At 39.9% G+C, this 25,441-nt stretch overlaps 1 protein-coding gene across 2 annotated transcripts in view; it reads right to left on the reverse strand.

Moving 5' to 3' along the window:
• ADAMTS12 (ADAM metallopeptidase with thrombospondin type 1 motif 12) overlaps nt 1-25,441 on the reverse strand; it is a 364,317-nt gene that overhangs the window by 90,240 nt on the left and 248,636 nt on the right. Inside the window, exons 13-16 of one of the 2 annotated variants that reach the window (XM_032135809.2) lie at nt 20,992-21,125; nt 14,953-15,073; nt 5,628-5,872; nt 4,044-4,182 (exon numbers count right to left, since the gene is read on the reverse strand). In XM_032135809.2, coding sequence (XP_031991700.1) covers nt 4,044-4,182; nt 5,628-5,872; nt 14,953-15,073; nt 20,992-21,125 — 639 coding nt within the window. The remainder of the gene's footprint in view (nt 1-4,043; nt 4,183-5,627; nt 5,873-14,952; nt 15,074-20,991; nt 21,126-25,441) is intronic. The other variant, XM_032135811.1, reaches the window with a different exon arrangement.

The following is a 25,441-nucleotide window of genomic DNA, read 5'->3' on the forward strand; positions in this document are numbered from 1 at the left end:
AAAAAAAAAAAAAAAAAGAAAAACAAAATAGTATTTTTGTTTGATTTTAAATTAACTTGATGAGATGTGTGCATCTATTGGATACCGTACAACTTTTCAGATCTTGGAATGAGACACCATATTTCTGGTTTCACATTGATTTTCAGGTGTACTTGATTTTTTAATCACAGCAACCACTGAAAAACCAGTTTCACAAACATAGAATGTCATTGAAAAGAGTGTAGTATGACCTAACCTTGAACTACCTCGAGCTGGTAGTAGACACATGATGTCCAAGAAATGTTAACTCTTACTGTGTTTCCCTTTAACATTTCATTGTTTCCCTGGAAAATTTAAAATATTCCACGGCACCCTATGAGTTCACAGATTTACTCCTCCAATATGCACAGACTGTATGACCTAGGAATTTTACTTTTGGGCATACATATTAAAGAAGCCCAAATATTGAGGTAATAAGGGAATAATCATAAGGTATTCATTACAGAATTGCAGAAATATTTATAGCTTCAAAATAGTAGAATGTATAAATAAATCATGATATATTCATGCAATGGAATAGTACACAATCCTTAAAATAAATGTATGAGAGACTGGGCACAGTGGCTCATGCCTGTAATTCCAGCACTTTGGGAGGCCGAGGCAGGTGGATCACTTGAGGTCAGGAGTTTGAGACCAGCCTGGCCAACATGGTGAACCCTGTCTCTACTAAAATACAAAAATTAGCTGGATGTGATGGTGCATGCCTGTAATCTCAGCTACTCGGGAGGCCGAGGCAAGAGATTACTTGAACCCCGAGGCAGAAGTTTCAATGAGCCGAGATCGTGCCATTCCACTCCAGCCTGGGCGACAGAAAAAAAAAGTACCAGAGCTACTTTAATCAATGTGGATTTACCTTAAAAGCATAATGTTGAGGGAAAAAAAAGGCAAAGCATGGTTTAGTGCATATGATACTATTTGCAGAAAGCTTAAATGCCTGAGAAATAATCCTATATAATGTGTATGGCTATACACATGTATAGTAAAAGTATTTAACCATATCCATGAGAATAATAAACACTAGTTTCACAACCCTAGTTAACTCTGGGGAAAAAGTGAAGGAAGTGGAGGTGGGATGCACTTCTTGTTTGTAGTTGTGGGATTTTTGTTTTTGTCTTTAAGAGTAAAGATTGAAACAAACAGCAAAATGGTAACAGCAATAAAGCTGAGTGGTTAGTACAAAGGAATTTGTTACTACATTCTCTATTTTGCTAGTATGTTTGAAATGTTTCTCAGTAAAACTAAAATAACACAATAATTAAAAAAATAAAATAATTGCTACCACCTATTTGTAACCCATTTACTATGGAAATCAATTTGGTAATAAGTTAATATTATCTGGTAATTTGGTATAAGTCAATTATCAGAGTATTTTACATTCTTTGAACCTAGAAATTTCACATAGAAATTAAAACTCTGGAGACCGTTTTTTTACACAGGTCCCCAAATGCTCATCAGAAGAACAGCAATAAGGAATTGGTTAAGTAAGTTTTGCTTTATCTTTTCAGCAAATTAAATGCATCCTTAAAATTGATAGCTATGAAGATTGTCTAACACATGAAAAAGTATCCGTATTGTGATAAGTGAAAATATATGTGTGTAATGTACATAAATGCATCCATATACACACAACTATATACATCTATGATTAGAAAAAATGCACTGAAAAGAAAGAAAAGCAAAGTAGCAAAAGTGCATGTGTTAGGGTGGTGATAATTTTTCATGTTTCAGTAATGTGTTTAACTTACTTTTACAGTGTAGAAAGTTTTAGCTTAAATGAAATCAAAATCTATCACTGAATGATTCAGTGTTTCAGGCAACCTTCCAATGTTACATTTAGCAATGTGTATCCTGTGTGAATAATAGCATTTCATCCTCCATGTTTGAGAGTATTACAGTAGATATGCTGCTGTCTTTCTCCTTTGCCAGAGTAAGATTCGCCCTCACTCAAACAGTGTGGCTGAAGTTCAGGTGAGCATGTGAGCACTGTGATCTTTTCCATTAAGGCTTAGTAATCAGAGTGACATTTACCTAGGTAGGTGGAGGTGCTGCTGAAGGCTTAGGCTGTAACAAAACCAAATGTCTGATTCACATCTGGTAAGAATTTCCAATTTCCTAGCTGACTTCAGATGTCTTTTTATGATCACTGCACACGTCAGCCACTTATCTCTTGATTCCTGATGTTCTGAAATATTGTGTGTGTGATGCAAAGGGTCCATTCTATCTTGAAATAGAAGCAAGTGGAGGATGTTCTCTTGTTTCTTTCAGGAGTCCCTGCCATCAGCACTGGTGTTTCATTCCATGGTGTCCTGCGACGAATGACTTAGAGCTTAAACTTGTATTTCACAGAAAGATGAGAACAAAGGGGATGACAAATCAACAAAGTATTTCTATCTACAGTCACAATGACTTCATTTTCCTCCCGTTCCTCCTCAGGGGAAGTTTTTTTCACCCACTTATTTTCTGCTTAAATTGCCTTCACCTAACTCCAAGCCCAGCCCCTGACCCTGGGCAGTGGTGGGCAGTACATTTGGAAATGCTAGAGGCAGCGGTAGGAATGGCAGGACTGACTCTCCTATCAACACCGCTCATGGCTGCTGCCCCAGACTGCACCTTTGACCTCGATAGATTTCCAGAGGGTTAGTTAGCATTGTTAAATATCACACAATTTAATTTTATTCTTATGAATTCTAAAAGCTAACCTCAGCTTTCTGTGCTGAAATAGGGAAAGAAAGAAGTTGATAATACAAAAACTGTTTATAAGGTTGATGGTGCACAACTCTCAGGGGTGGGAAAGCCAGTGCAGGTGCTGCAGAGACCCGGTATGTGAGAGGGAAGCCTGTGGGGGAGTAGGCCATGGTCTTCTGGTCCATTCACTGCTTCAGTTTTCTTCCCTTTTGCTACATTACCAATTCTGGCACATCACTCTGCAGCTGTCCTAGTTTTGCAGGTTGCAGTTACAGGCTAGAGGCAAGAAGTTTCAGAAGAGACTTAGACGTGACCCAAAGGAGAAAGAGAGGTAGAGGCTTTTGCATATGGCGATATTACTAAAGCCCCCTAAATGAGTGATATAGCCCCAAGTATTCAAAAGGCCCTGACCCCTGCCTTCATAGGGTTTGAGAAGGTTCATCCAGGACTGCAGCAGAGATATTTCATGCTCCTCAAATGTCCACGTACGCCTCCATAATTGCCAGCCTCCCTTTGCAGTTAGATGGTGCCCATGTGACTAACGCCAACCAATGAGATGTGAGTGGAAGTGACTTGCAGCACTTCCGGGCCAAAGCTGTCAACAGTCAGGGTGCCTCTCCCATCTTTCTTTCCTTGCGGGGCAAGCTGGAAGCCATGGGTTTTGTATGTCTTATGTAGGAAATGAAGCAGAGCCTTCTAACCTGCTTCAGGCATACAATGGGTTAAAAATCAACCTTCATTGTGTTGAATTACTAAGATTTCAATTTTTTTGTTCTTGTGGCAGAAATTATCCCATCCTAACTAATACATGGCAGCAAGTGAACCTCTCCAGTGCTCGATTTTGTGAGAGTAAGCTACTCCCCTGCTATATGTGTAAAAATGAATAAATAGGAGATAGAGAAAGAGCACTGGGTTAGGAATCAGAAGAGCTGGTTGTGGTTTGAATTTGGCCATGATTTATGGTACACGTTTGAGGAGCTGTTCTGCTTTTGTGGTCCTCAGGTTCTCAACCAGAGCAGTGGTTGTTAATCCTTTTTGTTTGACATGTAACGAAACCTTCAAACAAAGGTTTTGCTGAAAACTTTTATCAAAGTTTTTATGAGCTCTATAAAAGGCCAGTATATAGAGTTGATAAAAGAAAAACTACCTCTCTTCAAACCATGCCCCTGTATGTTCACTGTCCACAGAGGCCCTTGGCCATCTTGGTGGAGCCCTGCAGATCCATGGGCAGAGAGCACAAAGCAAATCACTGGTGTAATCGCCTCTACGACCTGCTCTGAGGCTGGCATGGCTTCATAGTGAGGGTCGCTGTTTCTCACCTGTCCCACAGGTCACACTGCACTCTGTCCAGCGGCCGTACTGCCAGAAGTACATCTGCTGCTCAACATCATTGTCAAGGCCATCTTTCTGGATTGTGTACTCATACTTGATGCCAGGGTTAGTTACCTGGAATAGAAGCTAAAAGGCAGGAGAGGGGTCATGTCAAACTGTCATGACTTTATACCGTAAGCCAGTCATGTAAAAACACCACACAATGTCAGTCATCTAAAATCAGTAATGGGAGCATGCATTGGAACAAATGCCATTAAACAGATCTATACCTATGTCTTGCCTATGTCTATACCTATGTCTGTGTCTAAGTTCATATCTATATATCTACATCTACCTCTATAGCTATATACTCTCCATCCAATTATTTCTTGGCTGGATTCTCATGGGAATTTCAGTTCACATAAATGGGGAGATCAAATCATATGGGGAGTACTCTGTGGAAATGGCAAGGATTGTCCTTTCCAACAATCGGCCGATAGGTTACTTTGTGTTCTTATGCACTTACCAGCTTTGTGAATACAGGTAAGTGCCATAGTTTGCCCATATACAAAGTGGGGATAATAAACAGTGCCTATTTGTAGGATTGTTGTGAGGGTTAAATGAGTAAACACATGTAAAGTGGTTAGAACAGTGCCTCAGCAAATGTTAACTTGTATTATGTTTGTTATTGTCGTCTTATGATGGCTTTCCCTACCTCTCAGGCTACTCAGTACCTTTAACAAATAGTAGTTCTGAGCTAACAATGGTCATGGGCTTAGCTTAGGTATGCTGCTCTTGCGATCTTCCCCTTACTTCCCTCTCATGCAGGCAATCTACTTATCACGTTTAAAATGGATTCACCTTAAACATAGAGGCACTGGATTGGTTGCTCCCCGGGACTGGGGATTCCCATGCGTTAATCCTTGCCTGCTTCAGAAGCAAAGTCTCCCGACACTCACGGATCACAGCTGCCATGCTTGACCTTCAGCATCTGTGAGTGCTCTGATCTCTGGCTTGAAAAGGATGTCTCTAACTTTAGACTGTGGCTGGATCTAACTCCTTGGCCATCTGCCATTCTCAACCTGCCTTGCTGCTATTGGTATATTAATTCCACTCCTTTCCTACAGTTCTGTGCCCAATATGAAACACAAATTTCTTGTACCTTTGAAGAGCACATATTGTATTCTAACTCCTCCTTCCAGCAAGAATTTCACAAAGCCAAATGCTTTGTTTGAGGACAATGCAGAGTAACATGTCAGTTTATCCCCATTGCTGGAAAACTACTTGGAAACCCGTGCCACAATAACAATAGACTTGAGGAACAATCACCCTCAAATAAATCAGCCCAGAAGCTGAACTCAAACCTCCCAGTGGGTGGTTTTAGAGCACCTTGCATTTTGTTATGGGGGTTTCAGCAATATCTAGGCAATAAAGGATTAACAGCACAAACTAATATCTCATTCCCCTCCTGCTCCTTGCTAAAAGAGGTTTTAAAGATTCTGACTTAATGTCTCCTAGGAAATACCTTGGGGAAAAATGAGAAGTATTCTAACTAGCACACATGTCAGCAGTTTCCCTCCTTTCTGCATTACCTGGATCCACACAGACTCATTGGTGGGACCTGTGGCCATCAGCTTTTCCAGGTCTCCTTTCCTGTCATACTGAAAGACAGTCCCTGCCAGCTTATAGTTCCCGTTCCACTGGATAATAAACCCTCCATTCAGGTAATATTTTTCAGGGTCTTCACTCCTGATGGCCAGGAAGTTTCCAGCTCCCTCAATTTCCATCACTCTTATGTCCCTTGCTCCTTTTGGAATGAGCCCAATGTCAACATAACCTAAGGAGAGAAGACACAGTCATGAAAGAGGCATACCAGCTTCTCAGCTGAATGCAAACTGTTTCTGACCCATTGTTCACCTCTTTCCAGCCTCCCCATCATTTAGTGACCTTGCTGAGTGGCCACTGGGATTGGCAGAAGCACTAATTATGGGGGATTTTTGAGAACTTGGACAGGACCAGAATTCTCAGGAGTTTTGTGACTCAACATGTGCCCAGTTTTGTAAGGAGGGGTGAAATAAGTGCAGATTGGACTCTGAAGCTTTTGTGATTGATCTAGCATTTATTTTTCTGTAATTTTATGTTGGTAGTTCAAAACCCTAAAGCTCCTTGCTAGCTTCCTGCTAGTACTTCTGCTTCTCCCTTTGTTGCTATTAAATTAGACTTCCTAAACATTGCATTGGATATGTACTTTTCCTCACCCTCCCCCTCTTGCCAGCAGGTTAAAGACAGACTCTTAGAAGTAACGTAATCCTAGCTTCCATTCATTAAGAAAATCCTGGAGGGAATCTCAGATTGTTTGCCATCTGGCTATCTTGAATACAGCCTGTGATGAGGAACTCAACTCTGAGTACAGACTTTTATACTGTTGGACGATTCTATTTGTTAGAAAGTTTTCTTTCTCATTTTTTCTTTTATATGTTGCTGAAGTAGGAACTTATAATTTATTCTCACGTGTTCTAATTCAGCCTTCTGAAAAAGCATCATATGTTGACATTTACTTAAAGATAACAATCAACTCTAGCCACAGTCTTATTCTTGTTTAATGGTCATTATGGTAAGAGGCATACTGGTGAAAAAGGAATTAACACTTAGTGGTTGTCAGTGTTTGCCAGGCTCTGTGCTAAACATTTTATGCATTCACCTTATTTATGCTTCTTGAGAACCATTACCTCATAAAATGGAAAGAACATGGAATTGGAGGTCGGCATTGTGAAAGGAATTCTGGGGCAATGGGAGTTGGAAGACTTGCATTCTAGTCTCTGCATTTCTGCAAACCAGCTCTATGACTTTCATTGATTCATCTAACTTCTTTGAATCTCATTGCACAGAAGGGGATTGAATGATGACATTTGTGGTCCCTCTCAGCTCTAATAGTCAGTGATTTTCCTCTTTTGTAAGCTAACTATTCTTTGTTGTTTCAACTTTTTAAAAAAATATAAAATACAGTTTTAAGACACTGATGATCTTGGTCATTTTTCCACTGGATATGCCCTAGGTTATTTGGTCTGATGAGCAAGCCCTTCCTCTTTGTCACCTGAAAGTGCCTCAATTTCTTCATCTTCCTCTGGTGCTAAAGTATGGGGTACTGGGGGTCAAACACTGGCCTGTCCAGCAAGAATAATTTGCTTTGAAACTGGATACAGATCACAATCTCAGCCTCATTTTTCAAATTGGCAGCTCTCATCCAGAGGAACAAAAATGTGGCTTGTGTAGTATTTAATTAAGTTCCATTTGGCTCTCAAACGCTTGCCTGGAATAGCTGATTAAAATCACTAATGTATGACCACCTCAGGGAAGATATTGATTACATGTAATTGAGGCTAATGTTTTTTAAAAATAAATGCCCTCCGAGTGTTGCTATCTGGAGTCATTTTCTTTTTATTTCTTTTTTTAAAAATTTTATTATTATTATACTTTAAGTTTTAGGGTACATGTGCACAATGTGCAGGTTTGTTACATATGTATACATGTGCCATGTTGCTGTGCTGCACCCATTAACTCGTCATTTAGCATTAGGTATATCTCCTAATGCTGTCCCTCCCCCCTCCCCCCTCCCCCCACCCCACAACAGGCCCCAGTGTGTGATGTTCCCCTTCCTGTGTCCATGTGTTCTCATTGTTCAAGCCCCACCTATGAGTGAGAACATGCAGTGTTTGTTTTTTTGTCCTTGTGATAGTTTGCTGAGAATGATGGTTTCCAGTTTCATCCATGTCCCTACAAAGGACATGAACTCATCATTTTTTATGGCTGCATAGTATTCCATGGTGTATATGTGCCACATTTTCTTAATCCAGTCTATCGTTGTTGGACATTTGGGTTGGTTCCAAGTCTTTGCTATTGTGAATAGTGCCGCAATAAACATATGTGTGCATGTGTCTTTATAGCAGCATGATTTATAATCCTTTGGGTATACACCCAGTAATGGGATGGCTGGGTCAAACGGTATTTCTAGTTCTAGATCCCTGAGGAATCGCCACACTGACTTCCACAATGGTTGAACTAGTTTACAGTCCCACCAACAGTGTAAAAGTGTTCTTATTTCTCCACATCCTCTCCAGCACCTGTTGTTTCCTGACTTTTTAATGATGGCCATTCTAACTGGTGTGAGATGGTATCTCATTGTGGTTTTGATTTGCATTTCTCTGATGGCCAGTGATGATGAGCATTTTTTCATGTGTTTTTTGGCTGCATAAATGTCTTCTTTTGAGAAGTGTCTGTTCATATCCTTTGCCCACTTTTTGATGGGGTTGTTTGTTTTTTTCTAGTAAATTTGTTTGAGTTCATTGTAGATTCTGGATATTAGCCCTTTGTCATTTTCTTACTTAGGATGTTGCATGCCTTTTCATAGCACAGCTGATGCAGGTAAATCAAGTGGTATGAAATACTGTGTCTACCACCTTGCCTCTTGCTTTTAAAAAATGAAAACCTAAATAGAAAAAAAAATTAACAGAGTTTGCTTTTTATTCTTCCACTTAAGAGAGAAAATCCAAAATTAGAAATATTTATTATGGGTAGATTGAAAAAGGCATACTTAATTTACTGCTTCTGAATAGCTTGTAGATAAAAGAAGGACCAGTAAGAATAGCTCCAAAGTACAAGTGGCCCTTAAACAACACAGGGGTTAGGGCACTGAGCCCCTATGGAAGTAAAAAAATTTGTGTATAATTTTTGACTATCCCCAAACTTAACTACTTGACCAGAAGCTCTACCAATAATATCAACAGTCCACTAATAACATATTTTTGTGTTATATGCATTAGATATTGTATTCTTAAGATAAAGTAAGCTAGAGAAAATAAAATGTTAAGAAATTCATAATGAAAATGTATTTACTATTCATTAAGTGGAAGTGGATCATCATAAACACCTTCATCCTTGTTGTCTTCATGTTGAGTAGGCTGAGGAGGAAAATGAAGAGGAGGGGTTGCTTTTTCTCTCAGGTAGAAGAGGTGGAGGAAGTGGAGATGGAGGAAGAGAGGCAGACACACTCAGTGAAACTTTGTGGAAATTCATTGTAATTTCTGTCTGACATTTTGCTTTTTCATTTCTCTAAAAGTGTTCTATATGGTACCAATCCTTCTTCCACCATTTGCTTTAGTTTCAGTGTCTGTATCATAGAGGAGTCTATGTCATACAAGAAACCAAAAGCAGTCTTGAGTAATCAGAACCCTTCTGTTAGACTGTCCAATGTCTATTTGTTTTCTGGCACTGTTTCTTCTCCATCTTCTTTCCGGGACAGTCGTCTGGTCCTTGTTCGGAAGCACTCTCTTCATCAATTTGTCTTCTGTTAATTCCCCTGGTGTGGTGTCTAGCAACTCTTGAATTTCTCCAAAATCCATATCTTGAAACCCTTCACCCCTGCCTTTCTCACATATTCACAATCTCTTTCATGATTTCCTTGATTGTCTCTTTTACAAGTCCTGTGAAGCCATCCACAACATTGGGACACAGTTTTCTCCAGCAGAAATTTACTCTTGGGCTTGATGGCTTTCATGGCATTTTCTAGGACAATGGCATCTTCAACGTTGTAAGCCTTCTGGACTTTCATGACGTTTCTATCAGAGTTCTCTTCCATAATGTCGTCACTCCTTTCCAAAGAGTATTGGGTGTAACGAGCATAAAAGATCCTTATGACCCTCTGATCTAGAGGCTGAATTAGAGACACTGTGTTTCTGGGCAAGTAGGCCACTTTGATGCCTTTGGTGCTGAGTTCATGGGGTTTTGGGTAGCCAGGGGCATTGTTCAATATCAAAAGAACTTCAAAAGGCAGTTCCTTACTGGCAAGGTACTTCCTGACTTTATGGACAAAGCATCGATGCATCCAGTTCAGAAGAAGCATTCTCATTGTCCAGGCCTTCTCTTTGTACAACCAAAAGACTGGCAGCTTGTGTTTACTTTTTCCCTTCAAGGCTTGTTAGGTTAGCTCCTTTACAGATCAAAACCTGACTGCATTTGCACAAAACAATAGAGGTAGCCTATTCTTTCCTGCCTTAAATCTGGTATTCGTTTAACTTCTTTACTAGTAAATGTCCTTTTTAGCATTTTTGCCCCACAATAGGGTACTTTCATCCACATTAAAAATCTGTTTAGGCAGATTTTTTTTTCTCTTCAAGGATTTTCTTAATGGCAGCTGGAGACTCATCTGATGTCTCTTGCAGAAGCTGCTTCTCCTGTTATCTTGACATTTTTAAAACCAAACCTCTTTCAAAAATTATCAAATCATACTTTGCAGGTATTAAATTATCCAGCTTTAGGTCCCTCTCCTTCCTTTTGCTTTAAGTTGTCATATAATGACTTTGCTATATATATATGTATGTATGTATGTATGTATTTATTTTTTGAGATGAAGTCTCACTCTGTCACCAGGCTGGAGTGCAGTGGCGCGATCTGGGCTCACTGCAACCTCTGCCTCCTGGGTTCAAGCGATTCTCCTGCCTCAGCCTCCTGAGTAGCTGGGACTACCGGCGCACACCACCACGCCCAGCTAATTTTTGTACTTTCAGTAGAGACAGGGTTTCACCATGTTGGCCAGGATGGTCTCGATCTCTTGACCTCATGATCTGCCCTCCTTGGCCTCCCAAAGTGTTGGGATTACAGGCGTGAGCCACTGCACCTGGCCAATGACTTTGCTTTATGTTGAATCATTTCAGAGTCTATAGGTATGGTGTGCCTTTCCTATAGCAGTCCTCCACCGATGTGAAAGCTACATGAAAGATAAAAAGTTTCACAAAAAGTGCAAGGTTTTTGTACCTGCTGGCATAGCTGTAGTGATGGCTTTACAAATTTTCTTTTCTACACTAGATTCATTTATCTTGAAGTAGCAGACAGCTATAGCTGCAGACCTCAGTCTATGGTACATATCAAGCAATTCAACTTTTTCCTGTAATATCATGACTTTTCTCTGCTTCTTGGGAGCATTTCCAGCATCACTAGTGGCACTTTGTATGAATCCCATGGTGTTATTCAAGGTTTATGGTATTGTGCTAAACACAATGAAAAATATTCAAGAATTGCAGGAGATCACTTTTTACTGTGATACACAATTAACTGAACAAATCTCCTCACATAGAAATGATAAGCATCACACAGCATTTTAAGCAGATATTTACAACACTTGAGCTCACCACAATAGCAACAGGAGGTGGCTATGAAATTATTATGGTAGTACAGTATTACTACAGTCACTTTTATGCAGTTATGATTTAATACTGCATCTTTGGTTTGTTTACATTTCTCTCAATTGCAAATGGTGCCGTGTATGGTCTGTAAGTGTTTGTGTTCATAAGTTTTAATAGATTTTAACTTTTTATAATAGATTTGTGTATATTTTATGGTAGTAAATGATAAAAAAGACTAATATCTACATATATTTTATGCATTCGTGACATACGTTTTTCTTAATTTTTCTGATATGTCTAGGCTACACAGTTCATCTGTGAGTTTTCTCAAATTGTCACAAAAATCTCCAAAACATTTTTCAATATATTTATTGAAAAACATCCTCATACTAAGTAGACTCATTTGGTTCGACCCCATGTTATTCAAGGGTCAATGGTATTAAGAATGATGAGTATATTTGTTTAGCAAATCAATTTTCTTGCATCTTCACCAGTGTAAGCATTAGCTGCTTGCACCAGTATGAGGGGAAGAGGAGAAACATAATTTTGACCTCAAACAAGAAGTCTCTGGGTCCAAGAGACCACTTGGAGAAACTATTCCATCCCTATCCCAGTCTTGAGCACATTGAGCTGAACGAATACTCAGCATGCCTGTAATCCCAGCACTTTGGGAGGCCGAGATGGGTGGATCATAAGGTCAGGAGTTTGAGACCGGCCTGGCCAATATGGTGAAACTCCATTTCTACTAAAAAAATACAAAAATTAGCCAGGCGTGGTGTCATGCACCTGTAATCCCAGCTACCAGGGAGTCTGAGGCAGGAGAATTGCTTGAGCCCAGGAGGCAGAGATTGCAGTGAGCCTAGATCGTACCACTGCACTCCAGCCTGGGTGACAGAGAAAGACTCCATCTCGGAAAAAAAAAAAAAAAGAATATCCAGGATGTTTGAGGATGGGGCAAAAAATAGGCCCTCATTTCTGAGATTGTGGTAAGAGACATCATACATTATTGATGCTAACACACATCTTATCCAACTGTTTTTGTGGTCCACAAAAACGGACTTTACTCACTGTCATATTTGGTCTCCAGTCTTTGAAATTTCTAATAAAAATGTGCCCATAAAGAGGTTATACCATTAACCCTGGGCAATCTATCTACAGTAGTCAGCTTGTCTTTTTAAAGATTTATGCTGTCCATTTGAGACAATGCTCACTGCAGGCCAATATCTCATGATTGATGTGTGGAGGCTCCTGGGAAAGGTTGGTCCATGTCTGATCCCAGGCTTGAGAGCAGTGACACGTAGGTGTCTGGTTCAGATACAAACCAGTGTTTGACAGGCTCACAAACCACAGAGTGAGGAAGAAATATATAAAAACAACAGTACCTGGTAGATGTTTTGAGAAGTTAAAATGCATTGCCTTAGATTTAGACTCTTAGTCTCAGTTATCTCAAAAGAGGGTTGTGAGATAATTGGAATCTTGTAACACACTGTAAGCAACCATAACCCTCTTGTTAGAAGCTGGTGGAAAGGAATTGTAGGAAAGGGATGTGGGAGAAAGAGAATGGAAAACACAAAGGCACAGGGAGATGTCAAATGCTCAGTGGTTGACATGTGGCTAGATGTATTGAGATCTTGGAGGCAGGAAGGGGTAGGGGTAAGAGGGGAGCAGAAGACATTTATAATCCCTCTTTCTCATTCCCAAGAGACCAGGGCAGAGGAAATAACCCAGAATTAGAGTTGGATTTCCTAAGGGATTACAAGGTTAAGTGGAAGAGACCTGGGGAAAACAACCCTGGTTTTCAATTGAGTTATCATAATATTAGAAGAACAGCACTTCAGAGGCCAAGATAGGAACTCATAAAGAAAATTAAATAAAACAGGTTAGCTGGTCACGGTGGCTCATGCCTGTAATCCCAGCACTTTGGGAAGCCAAGGAGGGTGGATCACGAGGTCAAGAGATCAAGACCATCCTGGCCAACATGGTGAAACTCCATCTTTACTAAAAATACAAAAATTATCTGGGTGTGGTGGCACACACCTGTAGTCCCAGCTACTCAGGAGGCTGAGGCAGGAGAATTGCTTGAACCCAGCAGCAGAGGTTGCAGTGAGCTGAGATTGCAGCACTGCACTCCACCCTGGCAACAGGGTGAGACTCCGTCTCAAAAAAACAAAAACACAAACAAAAACAAAAAAAACAGGTTAAATGCAGAAATATGATTTTAAGTGTAACTTTTTATAAGTAAGTAAAGTCACATAAATAATGAAAAATATTTACAAAACACCTTTGTAAAGCTTGTAAAAACATTGGCTATCACAGGGTGCTTAATCATAAGCCTAAGACATACGGCTTATCATTCACATTCCAAATAAGTAATCCAGAGAGTATTTTTCATCCATAATAAAGCTATCAATCAAAGACATGAAATACAATCTTCCAATGGTAATTCTCATGGGCAAGACAAGCATTACATCTCACAATTTAACCTTAGTAATCCAATAGTCAAAGATGAAAAATAGGGATGGAAATTAAATTTAGACTGTTTGCTGTTATGATTACTAGGGAACAATAAGTCATGTAATTAACTGAAGGACACACTTGATCCTCTCAGGATCCTACTCAATAACTTCATCCTGGGTAGGAAGCACGTTTAGAAGAGAGATATTATTTTTCCAGAATCCAGGAAAACAGGGCTTTACCATCTCTCAAAGTGGCTATCACTTCCTGTCCTGGGCATCACCCCTGTGTAGCAGACACTGCCCCTCTCCCCTCAGGCCCTACTGCAATAGTGCATGGTGGATTCCCTACTCCCAGCATCTCTATGGAATCCAGAGAATTAACAGTCCGATCTCCCTAGAGTAACCTCAACCCATGACTGGTGGAAAGTGGTGTATATTATCTCAATTCCTTCACCCCTCAGGTGAGGGAAACTCAGAGGTGTAAGATCTGCCATGGCTCCCATATAATGGTTCACCCTTTCTTAGCTGCCTTCCTTGGGAACTGACTCTTCCTTGGGGTCCACCCTTGAAGGTGGACTCTTCATGTCCTGAGGACTATCCATAGTCCAAAGCTGCACAGAGAAGAAACTCCGCAAAAGGTGACTATGGGAAAAGAATAGTAAAGTGTGGGTAAGAAGGGGATGCTAGGTGGAGGAGCTGTCTGGAAAGTCATAAGGGACCAGGGGGTGGGACCCCCTCCCAGGGAGCAATTGGGAATAAATGAGATTTGATGCAACCCTGCCTTGCTTCTCTTTTGACTTTGAATTGAAGGTGCACCCCAATTCTTTTGCCTGTAAACCCATTGCTGGCTTCTGTCCTCGCTACAGAATCTGTCCTTGTGTCTGCAGCCTTCTCAGCCAGCTTCTGATCTCTTCTCTCCCCTAGTTCTTGGTCTGTTCCAATGCCATTGGCTTTAATGCTGGATCCTCTTATGATGCTTGTTCCCAAAGGGGATCCTCTCCCAGAGATCACACTCTTACACCTGTTCCTGTGCACAGCCACAAGGCCATTTCAGATCTCTATCTCACTGTGATGCATCCTGTATATTGTCAGCAATCAACCCCTTTCCCACAACTGCCAAAGAACCCTTACTCCTTTGTGGTAAAGGCTATATACCATTTTGAATACTTTGAAAATCACAGACTGTTTAAAAAAATAAAAACAAAAACTAGGAATAAATCAACCATTTATCTTGCCCCCAACCTTTGATCCTCTGCCACTTCGATTATTTATTTGTTTATTACCAGATCCTTCCTTCTGTTTAAACATCTTTCTCACAGTCTGGCAGGAAGAGCCATCTCCCAGGCACACACCACAGCGATCCTCGGTGGCATTGGAATCAATCTCATAGTCACAGCCAACCATCTGTGGGGAAGAGAGGTGGAGGATGAATGCCCAGGCAGGGGACGCCACCCTTGCCTGGATCTATGACTTCTTCTTTCCCTTTTGGTGCTTTATAAGACTGGGCAGGAGGTACCAGGTACAAGGACAAATGTTTGCTCCTGGTGGCAGCAAGAGGAATATCAAAGCATCCACCAATGGTAAAGGCACTATTTGCTCAGAGGGGAGGAAGGCACACCTTGAGTGAGGTCTCTAATTTCCTGAATCAGAGGCAGAACTGAACAAAATCTATGAAAATGTTCCAAAAAACTAACTGTGAAAACTGCTTGGAGTTGAAGCTGGTAGAGCAGCAAGTCTCTTTCAGATGTGTTCTCATCCTGGAAAAGGAGAGCCACGAAGCTTGGGGTGTTCTGTGGGAGTGGATACCAAAGAATCATGACACTTAGATTGAAAGTCATGAACCATATCTGACCTTCACCTGGACTTTTCTGTGGCTTGCTTTCTTCCATGACCACAAGGGAAAGCTATACCATATTCCTTTAGTCATAAGTTTCTTTATTATTTGGGAACAATTGTGTCCAGATAGTTTCATTTCCTTTTTGATCTTTAAAGATCATTTTCTTTCTAACTTGAAAGCCACCTCAAATCTACTCAAAGGAAGAATGGTTTGAATCTTTTTTTAGAGAGATGGGATCTTGCTATTTTGCTCAGGCCAGAGTGCAGTAGCTATTCACAGTCAACAGCCTTGAACTCCTGGCCTCCCACCTCAGCCTTCTGAGTAGCTGGGACTACAGGTACCACACCAGGCTTATTTTGAGTCTTTAAACACACCCTCTACCAGCTAAACAGAGAATGAATGCCCACTAACAGAAAATAGCTTCATTCTTTAGGTTAACTGTCTTTAATTTCCTTTAGGTCCAAAGACTGGGCTGCTTCACCTAGTGGGGGGAAAAAGATTAAGTGCTAAGATATTTAAAAAAAAACACCAAAATTTAATTATGCTAATAACAATGGAAAAAAAAGCAATGTGTGAAACAGGTGCCTTTAGTGACTATGAGTAAAATGTCCACCCTTCACAAGCAATATGTTTGCATTGAGCTTGAGCACCCTCTAATAAGCTGACATCTACAACCATATTCCCAGTGGCATTCATTCCTTCACTGATTTAGAATGAGCTAGGGAGATTGACTCTGAGGCATATTAATTTTAAAGTATTTTCTTTAATCTCTACCAACAGGGAAATAGATATAAAAAATGTGAAGAATAAAGGAAAGAAAGTCAGAAAAGCAAATATCTGAAGCCCAAGCCTTTTTTCTTGAATGGGTAGTTTTATATTTCTAAAGTAATATTTGCCTGCATAACTGAGAGACAAGGGTTGGGGGAAGGAGACACACCCATGTCCCCAACATTCTGTCCCACAGCATATTAAATGGGTTCTTGCAGAGACCTACCCAATTTAGTTTTCCTGTGAGCTGCATGCAGTACAATAAAAACTGAATTAAGTATACAACAGAAGGTTGTATGAAGGTTTATGAAGACATAAACCAGTCCTTCTCGTTGCATATAAAACATAAGGGGCTCTCAGGGGAAAAGAAACAAACCTCACTCTTCTCCTTCATAACACGCTCTGGCAACACAGAAAGCCCACAACAGTATGCTCTTTCTGCCTTCAGCAGAATCAGAGGTGGCTCCAATGCTGCTACCCAATGTGGAAAATGACTTCAGCATGGCCCTTTTCTGATGTGACTCTGAATATGCCAGGCAATCACCCCAATAGGTAGTGTGTCTGTGAAAAAAAATCACTTTCATTTCCCATCTTATCATCAATTACAATGGTGGTGGGAATAGTGATGGTAGTGGTGGTAATGATGGTGAAGGTGGTGATAATAGTGATGATGATGTAGTGGTGGTGGTGATGGACAATAATGGTGCGGGGCACGATGGTGGTAGCAGTGGTGGGGGTGGTGGTGGTGACAGTGATGGTGGTGCAGGGTAATGGTGGTAGTGGTGATGGTGGTGATGTGGTAGTAGTGGTGGTGATTTGGTGGTGGTGGTGGTGATGGGGGTGATGGTAGTGGTGATGGTGATAGTGGTGATGTGGTAGTGATGGTAGTGATTTGATGGTAATAATGGTGGTGGTGGTGATGCGGTAGTGGTGGTCATTTGATGGTGGTGGTGGTGATGTGGTAATGGTGTGGTGATTTAATGGTAGTGATGGTGGTGGTGGTGGTGATGTGATGGTGGTGGTGATTTGATGGTGGTGGTGGTGATGTGGTAATGGTGTGGTGATTTAATGGTAGTGATGGTGGTGGTGGTGGTGATGTGATGGTGGTGGTGATTTGATGATGGTGTTGATGGTGATGAATGATTTATGGTAATGTGGTAGTGTAACGTTGTCTGTGATGTGTGGTGGTGTTATATGGTAGTGTGGGGTGATGTTTGGTGGTAATGGTGGTGGTGATGCGGTAGGCTGGTGGTGATGCGGTAGGGTGGTGGTGATTTGATGATAGTGGTGGTGGTGATGTAATGGTGGTGGTGATTTGATGGTGGTGGTGGTAGTAGTGGTGGTGATGATGTAGTGGTGATGGTTGGGTGATAATGGTGGTGGACATGGTGGTGGTGATGGCAGCAGTGGTGGTGTTGGTGGTGGTGATAGTGGGGTGATGGTGATGATGGTGGTGGTGGTAGTGGTGGTGTTATAGTGAGTAATTAACTGGAGAGGAGAGTTGAGAAGGACCCAAGAATGACTTACTGATTTCTGGCCTAGATATCAGTAAGCCTAAATGGTTTTAGCATCATTCCAAAAAGAAGTGCTATAGAAGAACAGGTTGGGGCAAGAATTAGGTATAATTTTAATTTAGAAACGTTAAGATTGAAGTAACTGTTGGGCTTTTGAGAGTCAGAAGATAGGACCTGGTATTCTGAACGTAGATCTGGCTCAGAGAAATTGATTTAGGGATGTTTAGTTTATCACTGAGATGGCCAAAATGGCCTTGGAGATGAAAGAAGGTCCAAAACAGTTTTTGAGAGAAATGAGTGAGGAAGCTAACTCGGGATAGTGGGAAGATTGTCAGGTAAGGGTAAAAGCTTAGGTGGATTGAAGACATTGACTTTGTAAGGACACAAATGCACAACGTTGAATTTTTATTTTAAGGAGTGCACAGTAGGCTAAGATCAAAAAAGGGTGTGATGGGGTTGATCCAGAACCTTATCCAGAACTGGGGTAAGAGATTGGGGGAAGGCTAAGAGAAAGTTAGGGAGCAGCTGATGGATAGACCAGGGCATCTGGTCTATTTTAGAAGGAAATTCAGCCAATGTTATGCTGACTGTGTGAAGAGGGAGGAGTCCAGGAGCTGAAGTCAAGCAACTGGTTACCAGGAGAAAGAGAGGAGAGAGCTGGAAGGTTAGCAAGCTGGCCTCAGACAGTGGGTATGAGAGTGAGAGTTCAGAGCTGGAAGTGGGTGGAGGTGAGTAGGGCATTTGCTCATTTTTAAAAGCTTATTCTATGTCATCCTGGTAATTTAAAACAGAAGGTGTCCTGAAAAGTCAAAGTTTAAATCTATATCTTTGATAAACAAGCTTACCAAAAAAAACTAGGGGGAAGGGCACAGATAGTTACCTCCCAGAACAAATTCAGTTCTGATCGGGGCTTGATAATTTCCTTGACAATATAATCTGCAACTCATACCAAAATATTGGCACATATTGTAAATTCAAAATAGACATGAATATAAGCAACCAAATTTTCATATTCACAAAGAATGCAGGTTAGACAAACACTGCATACATTGTTTTCCTGAAAGCATATATTTTTATGTCACTACATGCTCAATCCCCTGTGAAAAAACTAGTAAATGAATAAGGAGGGTAACAATAAGACTAACAAGTAAGGAGCATGGAACTACCTACAACCTGGATCCTTGAAGATAAAGTACTTAGGCTATTAAGCATATTTGATTTGACACCATTTTTTCAGCTTAAAAACTCAAATCAGTGTGGTATAGACAGAAAGTGGGCAATTATAGCTTCTAACAGGTCTTAACTGGCTCCCACAAAGAGTAAGGCAGGCTGACAAAATCTGGCTTATTCTATTGGGTTCATTTGATTGGGCTCAAGAAAGGCATCCGACTTATAATGGTTCTCAATCCTGGCTACTTATTAGAATTGCCTGGAGAGCTTTTAGAAATTACTGATGTCTGGGCTCTATTTCAAACCTATTAATTCAGGATCTCTGGGATGTGGGATCTGGGCATTGATGTTGTAAAATCTCCCCTGGTGATTATTATGTGCAGCTAGGGCTGAGGACTTTAATCACTGAGGAGTAAATGTGACGCTGAAATTATCTTTTAGAGCTAAATAACTGCATTGATAGAAATAGCATCTTTAGCCTGTGATGGAAAACAAGTGCCTTGAACAAAATAAATGAAAAAGCAACTGTATAGAGAAATATGAACCTTCTCAGAGTGCTGAATATTTAGGGGCAAGAGCTTGTCACAGGGAATAATTTTGTCCAGTGGAAAAAATATTATAAATATTTTTAAAAAACAAAATTTGTTGAGTTTACAAATCTGTTTTCTAAGAGTTTATTTTACACCAGGGCCCCTGTTAAGAGCTTAACATATATTACCTGTGAAAGTTGTCAGAATCAAAATGGAGTAACTAATGTTAAGAAAAAACCCTGATAAATATAGCCAGGGAAGGCTAGGAAGAATGAGTTCTCACCCTTGTATGCCTGATGATGAAAAAGGCTCTGCAAAAACCACAACCTTGCACAAAGGCTATTACAACCTTACACAAAGAATACTTTTGCAACGACATCTGCCCAGCAACTTCCTGAGCAACCTTGGATTGGTGTCACCCTTGTTATTGATCTCTGCAGGAAATAATAATTATTTAAAAACAATTTGGCAATTCTCTTCAACTTCTTTCCTTTAAAAATTTTTATTTTCTTTTAAAAACCCCTGTCTTCCTTTACCTTCCTAAATATGCACATAGTTAACTGTGGCATACATATTCCCATTGCAATGCACTATTCCCAAATAAGCTTCATTTTCTTTTAGAGAGTCTCTCTCTGTCTGTTATTTAGGTTAACAGGCCTTATTTACTCTTTTGACAACCCCAACTAGGCAGATACATAAAAATATCCCAGTTTTATGACAGAAAACTGAGTCTTAGAAAGATGTATAGGATCATACAACTAGTAAATGATGGTGTTGAGTTCATATTCTAAAACCCAAGTGCTAAACCATTATGATTTACTAACTGATTAAAAAATCTTCATTTAACCAATTAAAAACACTTTCTCTTTAAACTGAGATTTATGCCTGGGGGTTGGATCACAAGTCCTGCTCCTCAGTTCCTTACAAAATAAAATGCAAGCAACAAGAAGGAATTCTTTAATGGTTACACACTTAAAAGCATCAACACATCAGGTCTAAATAATTTATATAGACTTGGTTAATGAAGTGAATGTGGAAAAATTACATAGAAATCAGAAACCTGTTTTGTAACTACTGTCATGCCGTCTCTCTGAGAAGCTCATGTTGATAGTCAATGGAGAATTAAATGTGAAAATGCATTATGAAAAGTACCATAGAAACTATTATTAATTTCAGTTTTTCTCAAGTTTAATGCCACTGAAATAATCTGAGCTGGGTTTTCCTGATAATTCCTCTTTTTCATGCTCAATGTCTAAAATAATATCATAGGGCACATCAACTAATCAAGAAATGAAGATGACTGCAGAAGGAAAAAACTATTCAATCCAAAACTGTTACTTTGATGAACACTGAGAAGTCTTATGTTTTTGTTTCATGAACCACATATAAAAAAACAGATGAGGTGTAAATGCCATGAAAGCACAAACTTAGAACATCTGATTTCCCAAATTAGTAAAAGTCATGATTTTATAAAGTTGTAGATTAAGGAAACATACCCAATACCTTACATATGCCATTAATACAGACATTTCTGCTGTTGCCACCTTCAAAGCAAGGGGTACCATCAATGACAGCATCCAGCATTTTCTCAGAAAACTGTCCGTCTATGGGTCGGCAGTAGAGCTCACAAGGATGTGCTGAAGGGAAAAAAGAAGGCAAATCCTTGCAAATTAGCTTTTAGCTCAGCATCCTCCCCCAGGATTCCTCCGTACTTAGGACCCCCAAGTGTCATTTACTCTGGCGATCCCATCTTTTTACCTGCTTGAGAGACCTGCTGAAATATGCCTCAAGACACATTTCACACATCCAGGTGCTGAATCCAAGGATTATTTTTCCTTTTTCAAAACAAGTTTCATAATGAATTAAATTAAAAGATTGCTTTAAAATACTCTATTCTTTGCTGTACATGATGACTCCTTTCTATTCAACATTGAATTGTGCTTATAAAAATAAGGCACTGAGCATCTGGGGTTAGCTTAGAAAATAAGTTATTGCAACCAGCCATGAAGGACTCCAGGCAAGCAGGATGCCTGCTTGTTTCTTGCAGCAAAGTAAGTAGACCTCTAGGGGACAGGCATCCCCTCCCATAGGGCCAGCTCATTACTACCACAACCTCCATCACCACCAGCATAATCCTGCCCCACCAAATGTCCTCCTCCAGTCTAAGAGGTGCTTAGATAGACAACGATGTAGAAACATTTTTTTTGTTGAAGCTGAAGCCAACCTGCTTATCATAGCGATTCATCCCATCATCTTGGGTCCTAAACTGAATCCATTCTAAGGTTCAGTTTTCTACTCCATTGTGAATGAAGATAGGGTGATCTAGAGCACAGGAACATTAACTTAATAAAATACATACCCATATGTATGTATACAGAATAACCAGAAAGATAACATTTAAATTACAGATTGCCTTAAAAATTTTAATAGTGAATACATGTATATGATAAGAAGAATGCAAATAATAATTTTCTTATGAATGTAATGAATGCTTTTCTTTAAGTGAAAAACACAATAATGTCTTCTTTGGCAGGGATTTTGGGGTCTCTTCTGGATGTGTTTATTATGGGCAGGGCTGTTAGTTGCTTCATTGTGTGATCAGCTGAGGACTCAGTGGTACCAGCCATAAGGCTATTCGTCATGGGCCCTTCTCACTGGGCTGGGCACCAAATGCCAAGTCTGAGTGCACAGTGATGGCTGTGTCTGCTTGAGGTTGCAGTGATTCATGTGGCCAGGAAATGAAAGTGCAAATTTCACACAAAGGTAACCATGAGCAAAAGCTCCGAATGCTGAAATGCTGAACAAACTTAAGACTGAGGTCAAAAACATCTGTTTAAAGCTTAAAAGAGATAAGTGAACTAGCTCAGAAGCAGAAAGTTAGATAACACATGTTCTCACTTTTAATTGAGAGCTAAACATTGGATATACATAGACATAAAGATGGAGATAGACTCTGGGGACTCCAAAAGTAAGGAGGGTGGAAGGACGGTGAGGGTTGAAAAATTACCTATTGGGTACAGTGTTCAATATTTGGGTGTTAGGTACACTAGAATCCCAATCCCTACCATTATGCATGTAGTAAATACCCAGGTAACAAATAAGCACATGTGCTCCCTGAATCCAAAAACAAACGAACAAACAAACAAAAAAGCTTAAAAGAGAAAGATAAAAGAAAATATGTAAATAAAGAAAACCAACTGATTTCATGTAAGGTGCAGTGGATAAGCTGTCTGACAAGATAGAGTCAAAATGAGTTGAATAGATCATTGGATAAAGAGCCAGGGGAAAAGTGTCAAGACTGGGACAAAGCGTGACTTGGGATTATTGTGTAGCTCCATTTCTGGTAGCACGATTAGCTGTGTTACTGCACAAACTGGAATAGAAGTACTAAAGGGAGCAACCTGGGAACAATTCTATTCTCTAAAGGATGAGAACATCAATCCAGGTGCTGAATCCGAGGATTATTTTATTAAGACTTTGGTTTAAACTTTAGAATTGGATTTGGGATTTTGTATTTGGAATACATAAAGCAAAAATAGAAAGCAGCCCTGAATAATTCTGGAGCTTTTCTAAGGAATCATCTGTTTCAAGGCTGCTGGAAAGAGTTGGGACCAGAGCATGTTCATTGCGGCAACGGAATGTTTATTCAGAGAGAAACGGACAGATTCACTAAGTCGCATTTACATAATGGACTGCTATGCAGTCACTAAAAGGAGTAGATCATGATGCCATGATCTACTCAATGAATCAAGCTGCAGAACTGGCAAATTATGGTTCTATTTGTGTGCAAGTGAAAACCTGCTGTTAGCATGGTTATCTTGGAGAAATACATTCAATGCAGTGAGATAACAGGAATTCATTTTTGTTTCATTCTATTATGTGCACTTGCATTTTTATAAGACACATATATTCCTTTTAAAAATAGTAAGTCTTGGCCCTCAAACAGGAAAACTGGAAAAGTCTTCCTTCCCCAGTGATATTCATGACACATCTCCACAAAGAGAGGCCCTAATTTCAAAACTTCCCTCCACCCTGTTTCCACAACACAGGACTAGTACATTCTTCAAGGCTAGACAGGTTAAATGAAGTACACTGCCTACAAGAAACACACATGTGTGTTGACTACAAGTATAGTGGTTTATGGAGTCTTAGAAATTATCTAGGAAATAACATTTGTAATAACAATGACAGCATACAGATTCTCTGTTGCAACTCTCCCAGAGCTCCCACCACCATGACCTATAGATGTGCCTCAGGCCAGGGAGAACCCTATGTTTGAAAGCAGTCATCCTAAATGGAAGGTTCAGTACTATTCAAGGCTTTTATAAGGCTGAGCCTGAAGTCCTCCTTCTCTGTCCCCTCCTTCTCTGGCCTTTGTCTTTCATGGTGCTCTGGAAGAGCTCTGGTTATGTCATTAAGTTGTCCTGTGACACAGGATCTGCAGGAGGAGGCAAGGGTGGTAATGGATGGTCTTAATTCTTGGGAGTCATCGCTGGTATCAGAGATTCTCTGTGCCAGACATCAACCTTGTCGAGTCCATCATCTCTATAGAGTTGAGTACTTTCCTTGTCTCACATTTATTCCCCTGCCTTGACACATCCTTTTGTAGGGTCATGTGATTTTTTTCCCTCTAGCTTTCAAGTTCATTTATAATTCACCTAAGCAAAAGCTCTAAAACTAATTTACTAGTGAACTCTCACCCTCACACTGTCTGATTAATCCTCTCAAACGGAGCTTAGGAAAAGAGATGAACTTACCAAATCAAAGTTTGCATTTTCAATTTTGCAGAAACAGGGTGGCTCAACATGTTTGGATAATGATCTTAATAATGATAGAAATGAAAGCTCTAACTTGCTAAAAAGAATGAAAATATTTCTTAGGTAAGGAAAAGTTTTGATGCATTTCATGTTTTGCGAATAGACTGGAATGTGAGTTTCATCATTTTAAAGAATCCAGTTTCTAAAATCCATTCACAGGCAGGGCTTCATGGGCATAAGTCCTGTGCTTTTACCCAGGACCTCACACTTGGTTGAATGCTGTTGTCTCTGTCTTGCAATTCTTAATCATTTTACCTTTGAACTTGTGTTCGGTAAGGGAAGGCCAAAACGGGAAGGCGGTGTGCACATGAAGAGAAGGGATCTGTGGTGTGTACCCCTGCCATTCCTCAACAGATCCCAAGAAATACTAAACCCCAAAGCAAAAGGCATAACTTAAAATGTTTTATTGATGCAAGAAGTTATATTTAACTTAAAAAGGAAGCTCAGCTTAAGGACTAAAATCAAATCAGCTTGGAGGAAAAAGCAAAAATGAAAACTTGTCACTCTGTATCACAGCCCAAAATCAGTCAAGTAATTACCAAGAGTCTGAAACCTTTGGCTAGTCTAAAATGGTATTCTTGTACTTTCTAATATGATAATCTTATTGTAATCCCCACAATACATAGAAATATGTATTAGTGAAATATAAGAAGGCATTAAAATGAATATATTCTATAGTAACCACACAAAGGTATAAAAACAAAAGTAGAAATAATTTTTTAAAATGAATTAAACCCTTGTCGTTGATGTTTTCTTTTTCTTTTATTTTTTATTTTTAAAATTTTTCTGTAGAGGCAGGGTCTTGCTCTGTCACCCACGCTGGAGTGAGGTGGTGCAATCATAGGTCATTACAGCCTCAAACTTCTGTGATGAAGCGATCCTCCCGCCTCACCCTCCTGACTAGTTAGGATTACAGGCGTGCACCACTATGCCTGGCTGTATTGATGTATTAGATAAGGGTAAGTGCAGTAATGAGTTTTCTATTTACTGTGTAGTTTTAAGTTCTGTCTTTTGGTTAAGATGCTTAAGAAGTAAACTTAGAATCACAACTTAAATTATTTAAGCAATGTAATAATTAGTCATCAATGCTTAAATGTTTAGAAAACACTGGTTCTCAAGGGCAAGATATATAGGTT

Source organism: Hylobates moloch, unplaced genomic scaffold (genome assembly GCF_009828535.3).
Source record: "Hylobates moloch isolate HMO894 unplaced genomic scaffold, HMol_V3 SCAFFOLD_17, whole genome shotgun sequence".
Classification (NCBI taxonomy): Eukaryota; Metazoa; Chordata; class Mammalia; order Primates; family Hylobatidae; genus Hylobates; species Hylobates moloch.